The sequence below is a fragment of the Alligator sinensis genome, unplaced genomic scaffold, assembly GCF_000455745.1.
Source record: "Alligator sinensis unplaced genomic scaffold, ASM45574v1 scaffold349_1, whole genome shotgun sequence".
NCBI lineage: Eukaryota > Metazoa > Chordata > Crocodylia > Alligatoridae > Alligator > Alligator sinensis.
The window spans coordinates 1329649-1348788 of record NW_005841856.1 but is presented as its reverse complement, the minus strand read 5'-3'; the positions used below and the strand labels follow the sequence as shown (position 1 = coordinate 1348788).

General features: G+C 37.0%; 1 protein-coding gene and 1 long non-coding RNA gene across 6 annotated transcripts in view; one reads left to right on the top strand and one right to left on the bottom strand.

Annotated features, from left to right (window-relative positions):
* The window catches only part of LOC102369700, a 17027-nt gene extending 13962 nt beyond the window's left edge, over positions 1 to 3065 (top strand). Inside the window, exons 3-4 of the long non-coding RNA XR_322965.2 lie at positions 493 to 606; positions 1485 to 3065. This is a non-coding gene — a long non-coding RNA (uncharacterized LOC102369700). The remainder of the gene's footprint in view (positions 1 to 492; positions 607 to 1484) is intronic.
* Positions 3066 to 3202: 137 nt separating this feature from the next.
* The window catches only part of CDH11 (cadherin 11), a 116399-nt gene continuing 100461 nt past the window's right edge, over positions 3203 to 19140 (bottom strand). For 3 of the 5 annotated variants that reach the window (XM_006016418.2, XM_025214314.1, XM_025214320.1), the window contains exons 7-13: positions 18197 to 18384; positions 14538 to 14791; positions 13742 to 13878; positions 13424 to 13545; positions 12327 to 12444; positions 5066 to 5317; positions 3203 to 4512 (exon numbers count right to left, since the gene is read on the bottom strand). In XM_006016418.2, the coding sequence (XP_006016480.1) occupies positions 4016 to 4512; positions 5066 to 5317; positions 12327 to 12444; positions 13424 to 13545; positions 13742 to 13878; positions 14538 to 14791; positions 18197 to 18384 (1568 nt within the window). In that variant the 3' untranslated portion in view covers positions 3203 to 4015. Of the gene's footprint in view, positions 4513 to 5065; positions 5318 to 8101; positions 9061 to 12326; positions 12445 to 13423; positions 13546 to 13741; positions 13879 to 14537; positions 14792 to 18196; positions 18385 to 19140 lie in introns of those variants that run through there. The other 2 variants (XM_025214327.1, XM_025214332.1) reach the window with 2 other exon arrangements.

Here is a 19140-nt window from a genome sequence, read left to right as displayed (position 1 = left end):
TCTCTGCCTGCTGATTGTAGTAGGAAAAGTATGGTAACACACGTCCTCTAAGCATGGAAACTAATATAACAGAAGCTACTAACAAATCATAAAGCCTAATAATGCTTTCCAGCTAGGATAAGATATTCAGACCCAATACATACTAATTCATCGCTGTGTTTCCCAAGCAGACAGTGCTGAGCATTTTCATCATGCATTCAGTCCAGTGTAAAGTGATTTTTTTTCAAGTGTGCCAATGTACACTTCGCTGGGAACAGTAGAGCAAAATTACTGAAACGATTACAGAAAGCAAATGTTTAGGCACTTACACAACTGAAATGGTATTCCTTACATCAGTGGTGGTGGGGGTGGGCAGCCTTTTTTGGCAGGCATACCACAAATTAGCCCCACGTGCCACTCCAATCCTCTTTGCAGGCCCAATGTGCTGCTCTGATTTCTGCTTCCTTTCTTGTGCTCCCCACCCAATTCGCTGCTTTGCTTTCTGCTTCCCAGCTCTATCTGCTGCTGTGCTTCCTGTTCCTTCCCCAATGTCACTTGCCACACACACAAGCTGCCTGGGCCCCTTGTGAAGCCCATCCTACTGTTTGGCCACCCCTTCTTTACAAGGTGAGTGTCTAGCACTTAGTACAGGGGTTTAGGTTGTAGCCGTGTTGGTCTAAGGACATAGGCAGACAAGGTTCCTTGGGTGAATTTGATATCTTTTATTAGACCAACCCAAATAGTTGGAGAAAAGTTGTTAAGCAAGCTTTCGGGTTCAAAACCCTTGTCTGCCTATTGCACTTAGTACTACATTTGCATACACAGTTGCTTTGTGTTAGTGATGATACTGGGAAGCACAGACAACTATACACAGTGCACTGTCAGTATTTTGTATGAGATGGGGCAATATGTAACATCACTGGGGCACAGGCTTTCTGTGAGAAGATACAATTACATTTAAAATCTACACCAGGTTAATGACTGTTACAATAGCCTATTTTTCTCGGAATGATAGCCTGTGGGACAAGATTAAAAGCATCATTTTGTCTGCTACTCTTTCCATACCAGTCCATCTCCCTGAACAGTTTAAGCATTATGGTGTCTTCTCTGGGCGTACTCTCTAGTTGTGGATCTAATCCAATGCCTACTGAAGTCAACAGGAGCCTTGCTATTAACTTACATGGATAATGGATAGAGAATTTCATGATTTAGGCTTAGCCAGTCAAGAAACAGAGACATCCAGTGAGTGACCAATGCAAATCAAATGACATCCTAGGATGCTCAGTCCTTAGGGCATTGTCACAAGCAACCATCATAGCTTGCAGTCTACGCCACATTATCTTAAAGACCCTAGCTCAGTGTACAGCCACCTAGCAACTGGAGAAGCCCTGGGGCTTATGAGCTTTGAAGACACAGCTGGGATTTGGGCCTGGAGTGAGGTTTGTGTTGTAGAGCTCAACACAAACAAATATTGCTTTTCTTTTCTTTTCTTTTTTTTTTTGCAGGAACAAATCATTTTGGTGAGTCTACTACCTCAAATTTACAAATGACGTTCCCATAAATCCATAGCCAGCATTGGATGGCATCAACAAGGAGTTAACCAATAATCCTTTCACATACTCGAAGTTCATATTCACTGGAAGGAAAAAAATCAGTAATTGCCAAAGGAAAAAGGACAAGATCAGCAGGGAAAGAAATTTATTTTCAAGCTTCTAAGAGAGTGCTACAAACAATAGAGACTAAAAATCAAGCATTTAAAACTATTGAAACATGTACTTGACAATGTCCTTATAAAAAAAATAAACATAAAAATGTAAAATAAAAATGCAGTTAATAATTCTAAAACTTCTCGAATAGCAAAATAAAAGCATACAGCATCAATGATGATGATGGAAACTTACCAGTAGTTTTACTTTTTTCTCTGTTAATTTGTCATGTTCCCCCCTTTATTTAAATTTATGTTGGAGAAATGTGCAAAACTAGCAACATATTCTTTGGATTATAAACACTGAAAAATCAACAACCAAAGAAATCAGAACTAAGTTAAGAAGAATAAACTACAGACTTATATAGAAAGTATATAAAGTGAAATATTATGACAAAACATTGTATAGCAAATTTGCTCTTCTGCAAACTCTGATCTATACAACATAGGGATATAATGGGGAAGGTGAATATGGATATATATAGTTAAAACATTTTTCTTAATTTGTAATTAAATTTATGACTAACTAAATACATGATCTTTACATAAAGAATACATCAAATATAAGATTTCCTCTTGGGTGAAGCATATGGATACCTGACTGCAAATATAGGATGGGATTTATAATGTAAAAGATGGAAAAAAATGCATATCAATTCTATTTATTGCCTCTTCCCATATTGCAGCTGTTGAGCTCTGATCCTTAACAGCAAACTATATTGAATTTAGCAGGATTACAACTGTACACAGATGCTGAAAATGTTGATGCACAGAAGAAATTCGGATCCCTTGCTCATTCTGAACTAGTATTAAAAGTTATAGAACATTTTTAGATTAAAAGTATACATTACACAGAACAACTTACTCTGAAAGAACTCTATATTTCTCTTATTAAGAATTAAAATGTTTTGTTTTCTGTAGGTGATGCAATTTAACTGCAGTAAACTAAAAGAAACATTTTTTTAAAGTGCCAGAACCATAATTAATACTCAGATAAGGTAACTGTCAGGTGGAGCAGTCTATAGGGATCTTATCGTTAAACTGGGTCAGGTGTAAGTCTTTTAAACCCATAGAAGCTTAGCATGGAGATTAACAAGTGTGGGGTAAATTGTAAGTGCAGCGTATTGCCATCCATTTTTAAAGTTGTTCTGATATCCCTAAAAGTTCTACGCTATAAGATAAATACACATTACATGGGAAAGTTTAAAAGAAATTAAATTAAATCCAGAGTGCAATAGTTCTGAAAGGTACTGCTGTACTCTGGAAACAGCCGCAAGCTGTAGCTTGAGACGCTACAAAATGTTCACCAGACATTACAGATTTTTATCTAAAAACATTTGTAAAATGTATTTGATTTTAAATAATCACTTAACAAGGCAACAAAACAACTACAAACACGTAATAAATAGGGCTATTAAAAGTCATAATTGTAGTAAATTAGTCAGGACTAGAAATGGGATATTAGAAACACTATGGGTTGTTTTTTTCTTCTTAAATGCTTAATAACCAAAACAAGAATTAAAAAAGAATCATTTTATTTCAAAGTCTGCTTCTTATATTGAAGCACATATTAAAGCAACAGTACAATGTTCATAAAATATAAGTGTGATGCTGTAACATTTCTTACATGTCAGAATACTGATATTTGTATGTATACTAAAATAAGAACTTTAAAATTGTACAAATAGATACATTAAAAATGACATAGAAATAGGGCGCCTCCCACTGCAACAAGACAGAGTTTTTATATCTGGCACGTATTAGTTCAAGATGAAAGTATAAGCAAAAAGATTTACAAGAATCAGCAGTAACAAGTTTGATGCTCAAGAGACATTATAATTGTACATTGTACTGTACATACATCATATGGGTTTAAGCTGGCTGAATATTATATATTTCAAGTTTAAAAATGCACTACCATATAGAGTGTCCATAGTTTAAGGCGAAATTACAGCTCAGAACTGTTGTCCTCTCTAATTTGTGGAAGCTTCTTTGACATAAAAGATTTAGATGTTCATAATACATAAAAGATATCCCTCATTTGTAGGTTCACGTTTAGAATTTTCCTTCATTTAAATATTTTGTACTTCGTAAGTGGTTTATTTCTCTAGTGAAGTTGATAACCAACTTCTGTATTTGCCTTTTGTAAGAAAAGGTACTTCACAGTATTTACCACTTTGATGTCCTTTTTAATCAAAGGAATCCTCTCTGTCAAACTTAAATGTTTAAATGAGACTTTTCTTGGTTTTTAAAAAAATACCTGCTTACATTTCTTCTGGATTCTTCAGAACATCAGACACAGTTCTTAAGGCCAAATTTGTAACTTTATTGTTAAGAATCATCATCAAAAGTGTCTTTGGAGCCATATAAGTCTGCTAGTTTCTTAAATCGAGGTCCCCAGTTTTGTAGATAGTCATAGTCCAAATCAGAATCTGTTGTCGCTGACTCTAAGGAGCTAAGTGAACCAGCCACTGAGCCTCTTCCTTCATAGCCATAGATCTGAATAGAGTCATAAGGAGGAGCAGTTGGATCATTATCAGCCTCTTGTATTCTTGTGTTGATAAAATCATCAACATCAACACTATTTGGAGCTGGCCGAAGCCCTGGCCTTGGCATATACTGATACTCAGGTTTTATATCTTTACGAGGAATAAATCCATTGATGCCATCAGGGTTCTGCAAAGTAGCAATGTCAAAGGCTTCAGTGTCCTCTTCTCCACCCCCTTCATCATCATAGGTAATAATGTTCTCTCGGACATCTTCTTCTTCAAAGACAATAAGGGGCTCCTTCTTCTGCCTTTTCAGTGTTACAAACAATACTACAATGACTACAGAAAAAAAAATACAAGAAGGAAAGTTAGGCCACTCTCCAAGTCTACTTTCATACATGCTTAGGTGGTCTCAAAACACCTATCTGAGCAATCCTCAGGATGTTTCTGGTGCTCCACGACTTCTGTCACTGGCAAGTCTCCTAAGCTACTTATTTGTCCTTTTTTTCCCCTCAACACAAGGGAGATTAGAGTCATATCGTAGACACACCTCACTGCATTTTAGCACAGTAAGGAACCTGACACCTGGAAAAAACTCCCCAAATCAAAAACTTTATGCCCAGACTCTTTTAACCACTGTTATGGACTGAGTAACATGATGATTCGTAAGGGGATTTAGATGGTGCCCAACAGAGTTTATCAATACTGTCCAGAACACAATAAAGAGCATACATCAGGCACGATAGGACCATTACTCCAGAGAAATGGAAGCAAAGGCTTTTAAAGAAGGGGACCTTTTGGGGAGAATATAACAAATATCAAATGTGGATAAATCTGGATGAACATTTAAATGCAAGCAAATGAAAGAATAAAAGGTAGGGACTTTCCTTACCTAACAAAATCACGATGCAAGCAAGAATGGCAATTAAAGCTCCTGTGCTGAGTCCAGCATTGAGGATGTAGGCTTCAGCATTACATGAGAGCATGGAGCCCTGACTGTCACAGCCACAGACTTTAATAGTTAGGGTATTGGTGCTGCTCATGGGAGGGATTCCACCATCACTTATAACAATAGGAAGAAGGTATAGGTCCTGCTTTTGTCGACTAAAGCCTCCACGTCTAACGAGAACATCTGCTGTGTTATCTGCTTGAACAAAGGAAATACTCATTAATCAGACAATTTATCCTCAGCCTTGTCTTGTTCATAAATACAGTTGCTGCAGTTGCTTTGACCTTTCTAATGCTTTATTCATATCAGTAAAGTTTTTCTTTCCTTCCTAATGGCAACAAGAGCAATTAAGTATTATACTTTGCTACACACAATACTGAATTTTCTACTTTAGGTATTCCAGTTCAACAAGTACAATTCCAAAGCGAGAAAAAACCCTCACTTAAAAAAAATAAGCATGTCACAAGAAAGGACCCAATTCTGCTAATAATCATAATGGACTATGGTGCTCACTGCTGCAAACAGGACTCCATCCAACTTTTCCAGGAATTCACAGTCCACAGCACTAAGCCACAGAGTAAGCATTGCCAGGACACTGGTTCTCAGCCAATAAGGCAATGGGGACGTGGAAAGAAGAACACCCATTGATTTACCAAATGTTGGTATCGGCAGCTTTTGTTTCACTGATCGTGGTATCAAGATCTTTGTGTTCAAGAGAAACCGGAGGACTAAATCTTGCTGAAAAAAAATATCCTAACTGAATACAATACTATTTGAAATCAAAGTTAAAAATACACAACACACAGCCAAATAAGACCTCCAGTATTCTGAGTGGTGATTATGGTGAAACATATTTAAGTGAATAATATTTGACAGAGCACTATTTCATCGTGAGACTCTTTGATCCAAGAAAATATAAACCGTGATGACATAAAAACCTAAACAACAAATTACATCATTTTTCTGAACAATCTGAAGTGTTTCTTTTTTTCTGAATAAAATTTAAGTGCTTTTTGGCGCTATAGTTTACAGTGAACACTTGCCCATTACTTTCCTTTTTATCTTAGTGATGCAGTCTGAATTTCAGTTTGGATAATATCTCAGTATTATCCGAATTATTATCCCAGTATGGGGCAACAAAATTAACCAGAAGACTATGTAAAATCTGATGCAATTTGCATTGTTTCCCACTTCTGGTCAGTCAGGCAATACCACGAAAACTTGAACACAGTTTGTGGTATTTCTCAGCCTGAACCAGAACACACAAAACTGTAAACCATTAAGATGTGTGGCAGAAATAATTTTTTCCAAGTTGTTCAGACTCTCAGCAAAGTTTTGATTTGTTTAAAATCCAGATCAGATTGCCCAAGCCTGTTCGTCAGCCCCTTCTTCATCTAAGAGAAAAAAAAAAACAAAACCAACGTAAAACAATTCTTTTATCTACTGAAAAAGGTTTGTTCCCTTCCTCCGACCAAATGGCACCATTTTGCTTCTGCTTTTGGGTACTACAGGCGATTAATCATTTTCCTGTTGAAGACTCAGCGTAAATTTCAGAATGTAATAATGTGATTCATAAAACTTCATTTAATGATCTGACCAGTGCCGTTTCTATAAAAAGCTGTGAATAAATTAGACCTAATGGGAAGATCCTTGTTTCTTACATTAAAACTAATGGAGAAAACTTTTAGAATGAAAAATTGATGGGGATTTCTTTGTGCATATTACTACAGGAAGGGAACAATATCTGCCACAGTTGCCAGCCCTGGTGGATCTACAGGTGTCCGTAGGGGATTAGGGTCATCTAATAAGACAGCGAAGACATTCATTCTGTGGGCATGAACAGATAACACATTTGTGCCAGTGTTGCTTACATTGCTTTCACACATTGAAGTAAGTTATAATGGGCTCCAGTGCTGAAAGATGAGCAGCCAGCTTGGGGAAGCTGCATGTAGTAGTTGTTATTACAGAGCCTTGCCGATAGATGTCAAGAAAACGGGTCATAGCCTACTTGCTGTAAGCAAACAACTCACTTGAAATTGCTGGAAACATGATCTTTACACAGGTATAAGGTATTTACACTGGTATAGTTTTACCCCTCTTTCTTTGGAAAAACTAGGCAAAGATACTCCAGTGTAGGAGTTCCTTTTGTTTGCCTGCTCCTTTTCTACACCAGATTGAATGTTATCTGTCCAAGCCGCATGCCCTCTAGCTTTTTTGAAGATGGAATCCAGCAAAAGTGGTTCATGGAAAGGATGATACTGCTCAGCTCTTTTCCATACAAGTCCTATTTGATCTATCTTTCCACTGTCACCTAGGCCCTCTTCACACTGGCCATGCATTGTGCACTCACCTCTAGCACAGACCTCAGCCTGAATGAGGAGGGCTCTGCTATACCAGAAGACAAGTATGCTTCCAGAGGCAGCTGAGTCCTGCCAGATGGGACAGCTGTTTTGCATGTTCATAGTGGGCACGAACTGGTCATTTGGGCTTTTTTTTTTGGAGTTCTGAATAGACTCGCAACAATGTGCTGTCTCTTGAAATTTGGCATCTCGTGTCTTATCTGCATTTTTAGCTTTAAGTAAAATCAGCAACTAATATGTTGCATATTGACATACAGTCACACCATTCCACTGCATTCTCTATTCTGCAGATACTGATCCATTTCTTCTCAGGCAAATAAAGCCTCACGAGAGGACAGATTTCCATCATGACAAAGAAACTCGCAGACTGATGGAGGAGGGTTACTTCTGCTGTAGTGGATGCAGCTGCCTGAAAACTACAGATGAGGCTTTGAGAGCACTACTTCCAGATCCAACAAATCCCAAATTGTTATCTGCTAGGCAATCAAAATACTTACAATTTATAGTATTATCTGATCGGCTAATTCCCTTGGTGATTTGATTACCTTATGGTAATGAAACTTCAATGTAATATTACCATATAGATAGGACACAAATCAAAGATCTAAGCCATAGTCACCTTTTTCTTCTGTGCCATACGATAGAAGATCATTTCCACTCTGAATACCTTGTATGGACTGGCAATTTGGATTGTACTTTGTGCAGAGTTCATCAAATTAATATGTAGCAATAACTGTGCTATACATACAGTAAATTTTAGCTCTGTAAGCTGATAGTTTGAAATGCACTATACTTTTGCTAGCTCTTGGAAGTGTAAAAAATATTCCAACACTAGAAATAAGAAAAAGATGGCAAACTTTCAGCCCAGATGTCAGTTGGCAAAACTCCAGGGAATTGGATAGAATTACCCCATGGCTGAATTTGTTCCCATATCTAACTTAATTCCTGGTTCTGTGTTTTTCTAAGTATTCTTACCCCCACCCTCTGCCCACTAAATGAGAAGTAATTAAATACCAAGGCTATTTATACAGTCTTGTAAGTTTTTCCATATTTAATCTGTAATCACGAGCCAAGGTTTAGAATGGGTAAGTCCGATAAAAAAAACTGGGTGAACATAACTGAAAGATCCCATTTTTACCTCAACAAATTACTTCTCATTAAACAGCATCAGCCTCCAGGTATTCCAGGGAGTCAGAAAAAAACTCTGAAGCTTATTTAAACATTTTTAAAGAGTAAAAAGGAGGGCCAATCAAAAGCAACAAAGAAAGATCAGGGTTTCTGTGGGTGCTCTTTTACTGGACCAACTGCATGGTTGGGATAGACTTAAACAATCTTTCTTCTTCAGGTCAGATAACATTTACTTGACCGGAAGAAAAATGCACTGCTTTCAGAAGCTTGTCTGTGTCTATCCTAATCATGCAGCTGGCCCAATAAAAAGATATAAGCTGCAAAAATCCTTGCTTTTCAAATATTTCTTGTACCATCGTGGTTACAACATCATTGCAACCCATAGGAAAGATTAGTTGCTTCCTCTACTTTCCTCATGTCCATGACTCATGTCCAGAAAGAACATATTATCTGAAGGAGACAGGAAAAGCTTATTAAGATAAAGATATTATATGATCCAGAATAGTACGTTCATCATTTTCATGTCTCTGCGTGCAAAAATACAGCGTAATTTGTGATCCAGGTAAAGTGATATTTTTAAGCCAAGAAACACAAAAAACCGCAACTGAACAAAATAGTCCTATATTTTTCTGACATAGCCCAAGTTGCAACTACTTGGCTAGCAATCTAAGGTAACACAATCCCAAATACCTTCTTGCTACAATCTATGAAAGAAAGACTTTCATTTTTCCAGTCTCTGTTCTCTGAGGAACCCCATCAGCCAGGTATCACAAAGTGATAAGGTCACCAGTAGTCTTTGTGAAATTATTAGCATTGAAAGTAAAAATGGCATCACATCCACCATTATTTATTTCCAAATCTTTCCTTTTCCTCTTTGCCTCTAGGAGTCTTGCCAAAGGTTTCCAAGTTCCTTTCTCCATAAAAGTGACTGTTATTTTAGTTCTATTATACTGTTAATGCATTTTTCTTAAAGAAACAAACAGTTGTTTGATAAGGGAAGCTAACTGCAGAGTGCATGCTGTTATCTACTTTTTCAGAGGTGACAGGGTTGACTCAGCAGGGAGGACCAAATGACCTTCTGGTTCTAATTGCCTTGAATCACCATCAGGCAGTGATTATTACTGGGGAAAATTTCATGATAGAAAAAAAAAAAGGAGAATCGCACCAGTGAACACATCTATTATTGAAGGTCTCAAAGGATCAAAGATGTGCCACTGAAAGTCTGCGAGCATGTTGGTATTGAAATAAGATTGAATTTCACCACTTCAATGGCAGTGCGATTGGATCCTGAGTCCTTAGGAAATCTTTTTATATATTTATCCATTCCAGAATATTATTTCAAATTATCGGTGACAAGGAGTAAGAGGAGAAAATTGGTCTTTCTGTAGAGGACTGTACAAGGCTAAGACACCACTTTTAACTCTGTTAACTATATTTGGTCTTCTGCTGGCTCTTTTCACAAGATGAATTGGTCACAATGGCCTTAGGGTGGATCTGGGGCTAAAAGCAGGAAATGCATGTCTGAGCAATCTGGCGCTTTATTTTAGTTTTTTTCAAAGCTAGTACAGGCCTTTCAAAACACCCTACTTTCAATGGAAATAGGGTCAGACATCAAATGTATACACGGTCTGGGCAAACGTACTGATGTTTACTTACATGGTATCATGTAAATAAACACTCAGCGCTCAAGTAATTTGATGCTTTATCACAGCGTGAGATAACCCATTATCTCATGTTTTCTATGGAAAATAGTCTCAGCTGAAAAACTCGGTAACACAGTAGGCTATTAATAGGATATAGAATGTGATTACTTTTTTGGATTACTGCAATATGTAATTACTTCTGGAGCTGGTAGAAAGAAACTCTATTAAATGATAATTATAGGACTGTACTCACTATAAAGTTCTGTAATAGACCTAAACATTGGAGTTTTCATTAACTGGTCTCCACAGCTAATAAAGCCATTTTTCTTTGAAACTAGCAATATCCTCTGAAAAGTGGCATGATACAAAAATTACTCTGATTTACAAATGAAAAAGAAACTTTAAATGATCACATAATTTATTTCACTTGCAAATTGTAACACACCCTCTCCCTGAAACGGTTTACTATCTTGAAGTACATAGAAGTCTAACTTCTTCATTTCACATTCTAAAATAATCTTTTTTTTAAGTTAAATTAAGTACTCTGGTGAAATTTTCTTATAAAATGTAGGTGAATATATTAACTACATTAAAGAATGTATAAAAATTCTGGAGATATAACATAGAAATGTAAAAGGAAAGGAAGGATTTTGTTACACTGTTATTTATCTTCTCTAAAACAAAATTATGTGGACTTAAAACACCATTGTCTTTTTTAAATAATCTACTGCAGTGGTGCCACATAAAGCCATTATATTCAATAGACCACCAGCATTTCCATTATAAAGCCTTCAATCTGGGTTAATTTTTTCATTGAAAGAAAAAAAAATAAAGCTGAATTTGATGCATGTGGAAATGGAGGATTAAAAGAACTGGCTGGAGTTGGGCACTGCTAACATCTCCGTGCAGCTGTTTCAATGAATCTTAATTCTGACCTGGGATGCCCCTCTGATATTTTAGAACTGAATTTGTTTGAATCGATTGCCAGTTATACAAAATGATGCCAATTTTTCTGGTAGGCTTGTGATACAAACTAATATCCATTAGGGATTTCACTGATACTGCTAAACTCATTCCTAATCTCAATTTGAAACAGGTCTTTAAAGGTGAAAGGCTAGCCCATTATCTGTCTGTGCAGTCTTGTCCTTCCCAGAGACTGATACAATGGCCATAAAATACCTTTCAAGGTGAAACTTGGCCTACAAGATCTCAGGTGAAGAATCTCAAATGTTCTTGTTTTTTAAAATTATTTGTCTTTTAAAACAACATATTCAATTAAGTTTACTATTTTAAAGTAAAGAAAAAATTTAAAAATAAATGTATGTTGTATGCAGGGACCTTTATCTGTTTCATATCTGGCTGTTCCAGATTGAGGTTTAATTTTAAGTACCCATAGTCCTTCAGTCTTATTAAGTGCACTGCAAGATATTTGGCCAGTGAATTCTGATGGTATTTCTCTTTCAGGTTAATATTCAGGAAGGAGGAAAAGGTGCCAAAATAAGGCAGTTAGTTTTATAAGTCTAGTAAATTTTAAAACAGAGAATTTCATGGGTGAATTGAGTGGCTCAGTACTCCCCTGTGTTTTTATGATCATGACAATCTGGAGTAACCTCTTTGATTTCATGATTTAAATCAATACAACTGGGACCACAATCTTAAGAAACAAGCTAGTTCTTTCTCAAGTACTACGCTTCAATTTTTAAAAATACTTTCCTGGAAAATTAAATACTTCGGTTTCTGTGGCAGGAAAATAATCATGTTAATAATCATGAATTTGTGGAACTATTATAGCATGTATATGATTTATATTATGTGTGAGATTATGAAACCTACCACGTGTCTTTATAATATTAAGGACGGTGAACATGCACTGTAATATTCCAAGGAAAATCTCTACCCATCCAATTGTTATTGTTTGGTTTGGTGTTTTTTGGGGAGGAGGGGGCTGCAAACCTTAAGAGGCAGATAGGCAGTCAAGGTTAATGGAAATATTGCTGTATTATATTATAATTGTCATTACTTTTCTATGTTCACTTCTCTAGACACAAGTATATAATGAACCTTGCTACAAACCTCTGTTGTCTCTGAGTGTAAAATTTGGATTATGAATAATTTCAGGTGGTAAACTGAAGATAAATCTTGGTCCATTGGCAGCATCATCCTTGTCATCAGCAGTAATTGTAATAAATGGCTGAAAAAGAAAGGTAGTCTGTAAACAAGTAGATCCTTTGTGGGTACATTGCACATTGCATTCTAATAAGCCTTTTAATATTAGGAATTTTGAAAGCCAAAGGTAAAAAGGAAAAAGGAAAGTATTTACTCTTATAAATGTGCTGAGGACAAAAGCTTAAATATATTACCTTTTGTATTACTGTACTTAATCAATACAAATCAATACAATATGAATGAATTCTGGGCAGATTTGAGGATATCCGCATATGTCCCTGAACTGGCAATCCATAGAATATGGATCCAAAAATACACGGATCCATATTCTAGTTCAGGGGATGTCAACATCCAGCACATGTGCCACAAGTGGCATGGGCAGTCTCTGTGTGTGGCACACGGCACATCAGAGAGGGCACAGGCAGCACCGTGGCAGATAGGGCAAGGAGTGGAAAGCAGAGCAGCAGATCAGACAGGAAGAACAGGGCATGGAACAGAAAGCCAGGCAGCAGACTGGACCAAGAAAGGAGATTGGAGTGGCACTCAGGAGAGCAAGGGGCTTAATTTGTGGCACACCTGCCAAAAAAGTTGGCCTCTACTCTTCTAATTGATGCTAACCCTATCCAAAAGCTAGTGATAGGAAGGATAATCTTAACTGGTTTAATGTGGACAGAGTGTGAATGTATACATGTTTGGGCTACACTGTTCCAGAAAGCAGTGCATCTTTCTACTGTCTGAATGCCCTATAATTGTGCTTCTGCTGTATGAATGCTGGCATATGCTTATGAGCTGTACCATTCAGAATGTAGTCTTTGAAGTGTTGTGGGTTTGTACTGTTTTGTTTCACCTCTGCTGGCAAACAAAAAAGTGCTTCTTTATTTGTTCAAAGTACCTATGCCAAAACTTTAAAATAACAGCCCAGCTGCTAACTCCCACACAAAGCAGAGCTCAAACCCCTAAAGAAAGAATGTGCTGGCCAGGGGAACATAACAGACAAATGATACCTGATTGCTCTGAGAATTTTCACAAATAAATGCTTCATAGACTGCTGCAAATTTTGGAGCATTGTCATTGACATCAAGGACCTTAATTGCTACAGGAACTTTGGCTTCCTGGTGTCGATTGTCTATAAGAAAAAATTAATAAATAAAATAAAATGGAAACAAAAATGCTATTTTGGTTCTATCAAAGTACAACAAAATCAAAAAATAAAAAATGAAGCATTTCTGCTTTGTATTATTTCAGCTGCTGTATGTCATATAAACAATGAGAGCAATACAGCACTTGTATGACTGAGCTAAAATCCTCAGTGGAAAACTTACGAGCTTCAGTTGCAAAGACAGAGATGTTATGCCAGGCAATTTCTTCCCTATCCAGAGGTTTTATGGTCTTAATGTAACCATCTTCTGGATTGATACTAAAATATCTTTCAAGGTCAGTGTGACGATCGATTGAATACCTAAAAGAGATTGAAATTTCGTAATTAAACATAAGAATTATTTACTGGCATGGTGATTAACTGTTTGTTTTATAGTATATTGCCTATTATATTGCTTGTTTTACCACAGTTTTCAAACATCCACTTAGTAGTATATGTTTTGCCAAATAAACATTTTAAATAGCTTTATACCTTAGTTAATAGTGAGGAGATGAAACTATAAAACACACATGTGAAATACTCAGAAGAAAGAGGGTATAGAGGAAAGCTGTAACTTGGAATTAAAAGTTAACAGTTATTTCTATTGCAACTGCACTGGTAGAAAAAAAATCCTACAATAGTACCTGTTTGGTAGTTTATGGCATATATACCATATAATGGTAATTGGTTTCTGTGAATACTGCAATATCTAAAATGCAAACACAGCTATGACACATTTACATCAAACATTTCCTAATTATATGACCCTGAGAAAATGTGGAAAAGGACATCTTATGCAAAGATGTATATAAACATACTATATCATTGCACTTATTTACATTTTCATTAATATTGTTCCTTCCAAAATTTAGGAGGTCACCTAATCCTGTGTACCAACTGAAAAAGTCAACTTCTATCTATTTACCTATCTATCCATCCATCCATCCATGCACCCATGTAGCCATACAAACAGAGTATACCTTATAGCACTGTTTGCAACATCTGGGTCTTTGGCATGTACTCTTCCAACCACAGTACCAAGATTTGAATTCTCCTGTACTTCAAGGATATAACTGGGTGCTAAAAAGATAGGGGGCTCATCAGCATCCTCCACTGTAATCTTTACAGTAACTGTATCCTTGAAAGGTCCATTGCTGATGAACTTAGGATCAATATGTACATTGGCTGCTTCTACCTTCAGACTGTAGAACTTCTGGGTTTCAAAATCTAAGACCTGTAAGAAGATGGTGCATTCATTGGACAGAGCTAACAAAATTGGAAAGTTAAGAGTCAACATATATGGTCATAAGCAATTCCTTAGTGCCTGACAACAGAATGCTTATAAAACAGATACATGGTAGGTTTCAATATATCTGGAGCCAAGTGTATGAAACTTTTAAAATATTTGGGGTTAGACCTGATGATCTCTTGAGGTCCCTTCCAGCCCCTAATGTCTATAATGTCTATGAAAAATGTCATACAGATTGAAAGAAAGGGGCTACACCACCAATTTTGTGAAGAAAAAGGCTAAACAATGAGGAAGACCCCTTGTCCTGCTCTGAATTCACTATGTTGCTCTGGAAACCATCCCCTTCTCCTCAGCTGGGGATGTCCTTACTGATTTGCAGTTCCAGCACCAAGAGTATGTTATGAGGAGGATGCAGTAAGGAAAGGAGGTGGCTTTCCCAAGGTAGAGCAGAAAAGAGCCGTAACTCTCCTTTTTATGCCAAACAAGCCTCCCACCCAGGAAGAGAAGCTGTAGTGGCCCTATGCTAAATAGTGAATGCTCCAGAAGCTGACTCCATCTGCTTGAGTGTCGATGGTGGTGAACTGGAACCAAATAGCTACCACAGAGTTGAGGATCTGGCATATATAAGGGAAACAGATACTGGCATTGATCATCTGACACAGTTACCAGATCATAAAGCTCTTCCTAATGATAAAACTATTAACTAAATTGTATTTGTGCTTAGCATGGTGTCTTTCTGAATTGAATAGCCAGTTCTCAACAGGTGAACAGAACAGCCCTTAATATATAAATATTAAGATACTAGCAGAAAATTGCTGGTTCAGGACACGTATGAAAAGGAAATGAAAAATATAACACGTTGTCTTTCATACGTTCATGCTTGAGGAAGCAAGGAAATGACAATTCATACTAAAGATTGTTCTAGGCATACTTCTATAGTGATAAAAACTATAATTTAAAGATGTTCCCTAACTAAGGAGACTGGGAAGAGTTGAAAACTGGAGGAGTTTCTAAGTTCTGAGAAGAGCTGGGACTTGGGAGATTGTTTCTCAATTAAGCCAGTTAGTCAGAGGCAGACATAGGGCTTGCTTACTGGTCCAAAATAAATCCTGTTGTGTAGTTCTTCTCATTCACATAGGCCTATGTTTATTGAACCCAACAAGCACTACAGCTTTCAGGCACATAATCTAATGCATCTGAAATATTTGGCATAAGCTAGTCAGCAGCTGGGATCCTATATGAGACCTTGAGAGCTAATAGCAGCAATGAAATTGGGTATAAGGAGGCTCCTTTTTCAAAAAGAAATGCGACAGGATAATTGATAAATTCCAGTTCAGTTGACTGTACTAAAACACATTGTTATCTAAATATTGTAGGGGCATTAGCTTTGTAATTATTTCATTAGCTGAGGATCTGGTGATAGACTAGGAATACACAAACATCCCTGATTCTGTACTGCTTGAATGGATACTTAAAAAGCAACAGATTTCTCAGTACTGGCATGACAGAAACATGGGATTAAATCCTATTATCCCTTGTTAATTAGTTACTAGGATGTGGGTTGCATTCATAGGGTATGGGAAGATGAGGTTTCCATATCCATTTCTTCTCTGTTATTAAAACTAGGCTTGGACCTGCTAAATGCTGAGCACTTCTTGTTATCACTCTCAATTTTCACTGAAAGCAATAGGAGTGGAGACTGCTTAGAGTCTCACAGGACTACTTGGTACTGCACTGGATTAAAACCTGTAGGTTTGGTAGCTGATGTGAGACACCGATCTCAGATGTTACATCGTTAGGGTGGGAATAACACAGGGCACTGATTTGTTTGCTTGTCATATTTGCTTGTTTGTTCAAATCCAGGTATTGCCTTTTTGATGCAACAGAGTAACAACATTGTTACACTAGAGATTCAACTACTCATCTCTTAGGCGCATATTCTTATTATATTAGAGATTTTATTAAGCTGGCAGGCATGTCCATGGCATGACAGTATGGAAAAGAACCCCCTCTTCCCAGTTGAGGTCCTGATTTTGAAAAAAAAAACAGTTTATCCCCATAAAAATTGATTTAGAAGCAGGCCAGTTAATAGATAAATGTCCAATTTCTTCCACATTAGCAGCTGTTTGGGCTATGATTCACATAGCACAGGTGCATATTGCAGAAGGTAACAGGTAATGAGCAAAGCAGGGAGTGCAGTGGAATAAAATTCTGCATTAATGAGACATTGCTGCTTGGCCCTCAAGGTACAGGACTGAAGCCAGAGAAGGGAGCTTGTAGCAAGTGCTCATGTGAATTCTTAGGACCATGACCGCTCAGAAATGCCAATTCTTAACTTGGATCCAATCTTATTTTTACCCTGCTTTGAGAGTAAGGAAATGAGTGCATAAGAGGCTCCAGATTTCACCCTTGGGGAGTATGCCTGAGTTTGTCTTAGTTGTTGCATGTACAGTTTCACTTGCCCCTGAGCTGAAGGGCAGTGATGCCACAGCTCTTAGAATGACAATTTGAGATCAACACTTTCTAGTGATGTAAAGAACAGAGAACCTGGGGCCATCTCAATATAAGTTAAACCAACACAAAGTGTTTGGTTGGTTTCAGTGCTGTGCAAGGCTTTATTAGAATAGAAATTTATTTTAGCATGGCTTTCTATTAGGTGTCCAGACTGCTATTTGCAGTCACATTAGCAATGTATCCAAAGGGAACTGTTTCAGGGTTGTGGACACAAACTATTTGAGATGAGTCTAAGTTAGTCAAACTGCAGAATCATTTGATAGGGATATAAGATTGTGCTATGTGCTTTTCTTACTTTCACAGAATCATAAAGTAGAGAGCACTACCCTTTTCATGCCATGCACCCCTACCCTTTGATTTCTATATATACAAAATGTCAGGGAAGGAATGGTGATTTTAAAAAACAGTGTAAAAAAAATCAAAATACAAACCCTCTATGTTTTGCACAATTCTTAAAATTCAGGTGACACTGTCAACTTGAAAATGAATACTTGATTAAAACCAAAGTAATCCCAGCATTTATTTCTGATTTAATACTCCGTATGTCTTGAGGAGCAAAAGGTGTTGATTGCTCAAGTGGCAGCTGGGCACAGAATGACTTTAAAGACTAAAAATATGTTAAAAAGCACAGTAAAGTCTTTATGTAATGCTGCTTTCTGTTCATAAGTATGCCCTTCCATTCCGGTTCAAGGCATGATTAGATAACAGTGAAATGGGATACTGAAACTTAATCACAGCTTCATAAACAAATTACATAAAATTGCATTTATCATAATTTTAGCTTGAGTACTGATCTACTGCTGTTCTAGTTTATCTCAGAAAAGAAATGAAGAGTGAGAAGTACAGTGAGAAGTTGGAAAGAGCAGCATTGTTTACCTTCTTAAGCTTTACAACACCTTCCTGAGTCTCATAATCCGTTGTAATTTCGAACATATCCATACCATCTCCATCAATGATGCTGTAGCTCACTAAGCCGTTTTCTCCAATATCTGGATCTTTGGCCTTCACTCTTCCTACTTCTTCACCTGGAACGGCTGCTTCTGATACTGACATCTGGTACACACCTATGCCAAAATAATCATAATGTACATATTCAGGTGGCTTCTTCCAGTATTTGTAGTTTGGCTCATTCTATTCGTGTGTGTGAAGAAAGAACAAGAAATGGTTTAATTTTCAAATTAAGCAAATGCAGTAGTGTTGTCCTCCAAAGGAATGGTCATACTAGAAATTTCTTTGAAATAGAAATCATATGTGAAAGCTTAGACTGTGTTGGTAATCCATATACGTTAAAATTACCTTCCCAATTTAATATACTACAACCTTTACTTCAAATGCTCCTAGAGCAGTTAAAAGGCCAAATAGTCATTCAGTCAGAATGCAGGAATTATTGTGACATAGAGTTATCATTCATATGAGGCACGTTATTACAAAACTTGAGAGAAAAATTACATTTCAAATGACTCATGGTACGACCTTCAGTTCCAAGAAGTCTAGCAAAGTACCTTCCCCTTCATTCAGAAGCCACACATTATGGAGCAGGATTTGGATCAGACCTCCCTGCTGTGTCATCTAAAGGAATAAATCTGTTGCTTCCTAAAGCTCTAACTTAGAAAATGAACTTGTATTCATTGAAAATACTGAAACATCATATGGGTCAGTATGCACTCACTTGTGTGTGCATAAAGAAAAGAATGAGGAGGTTTTTCTACCTTAAAGCTGTACTTAAACAGGATGGATACATCAGCAGCCCTTGTTCAAGGGAACTGATAGACTATACAACCCACTGACCTCAGGATACATTCCTGCAGAAAGAAGGCTGC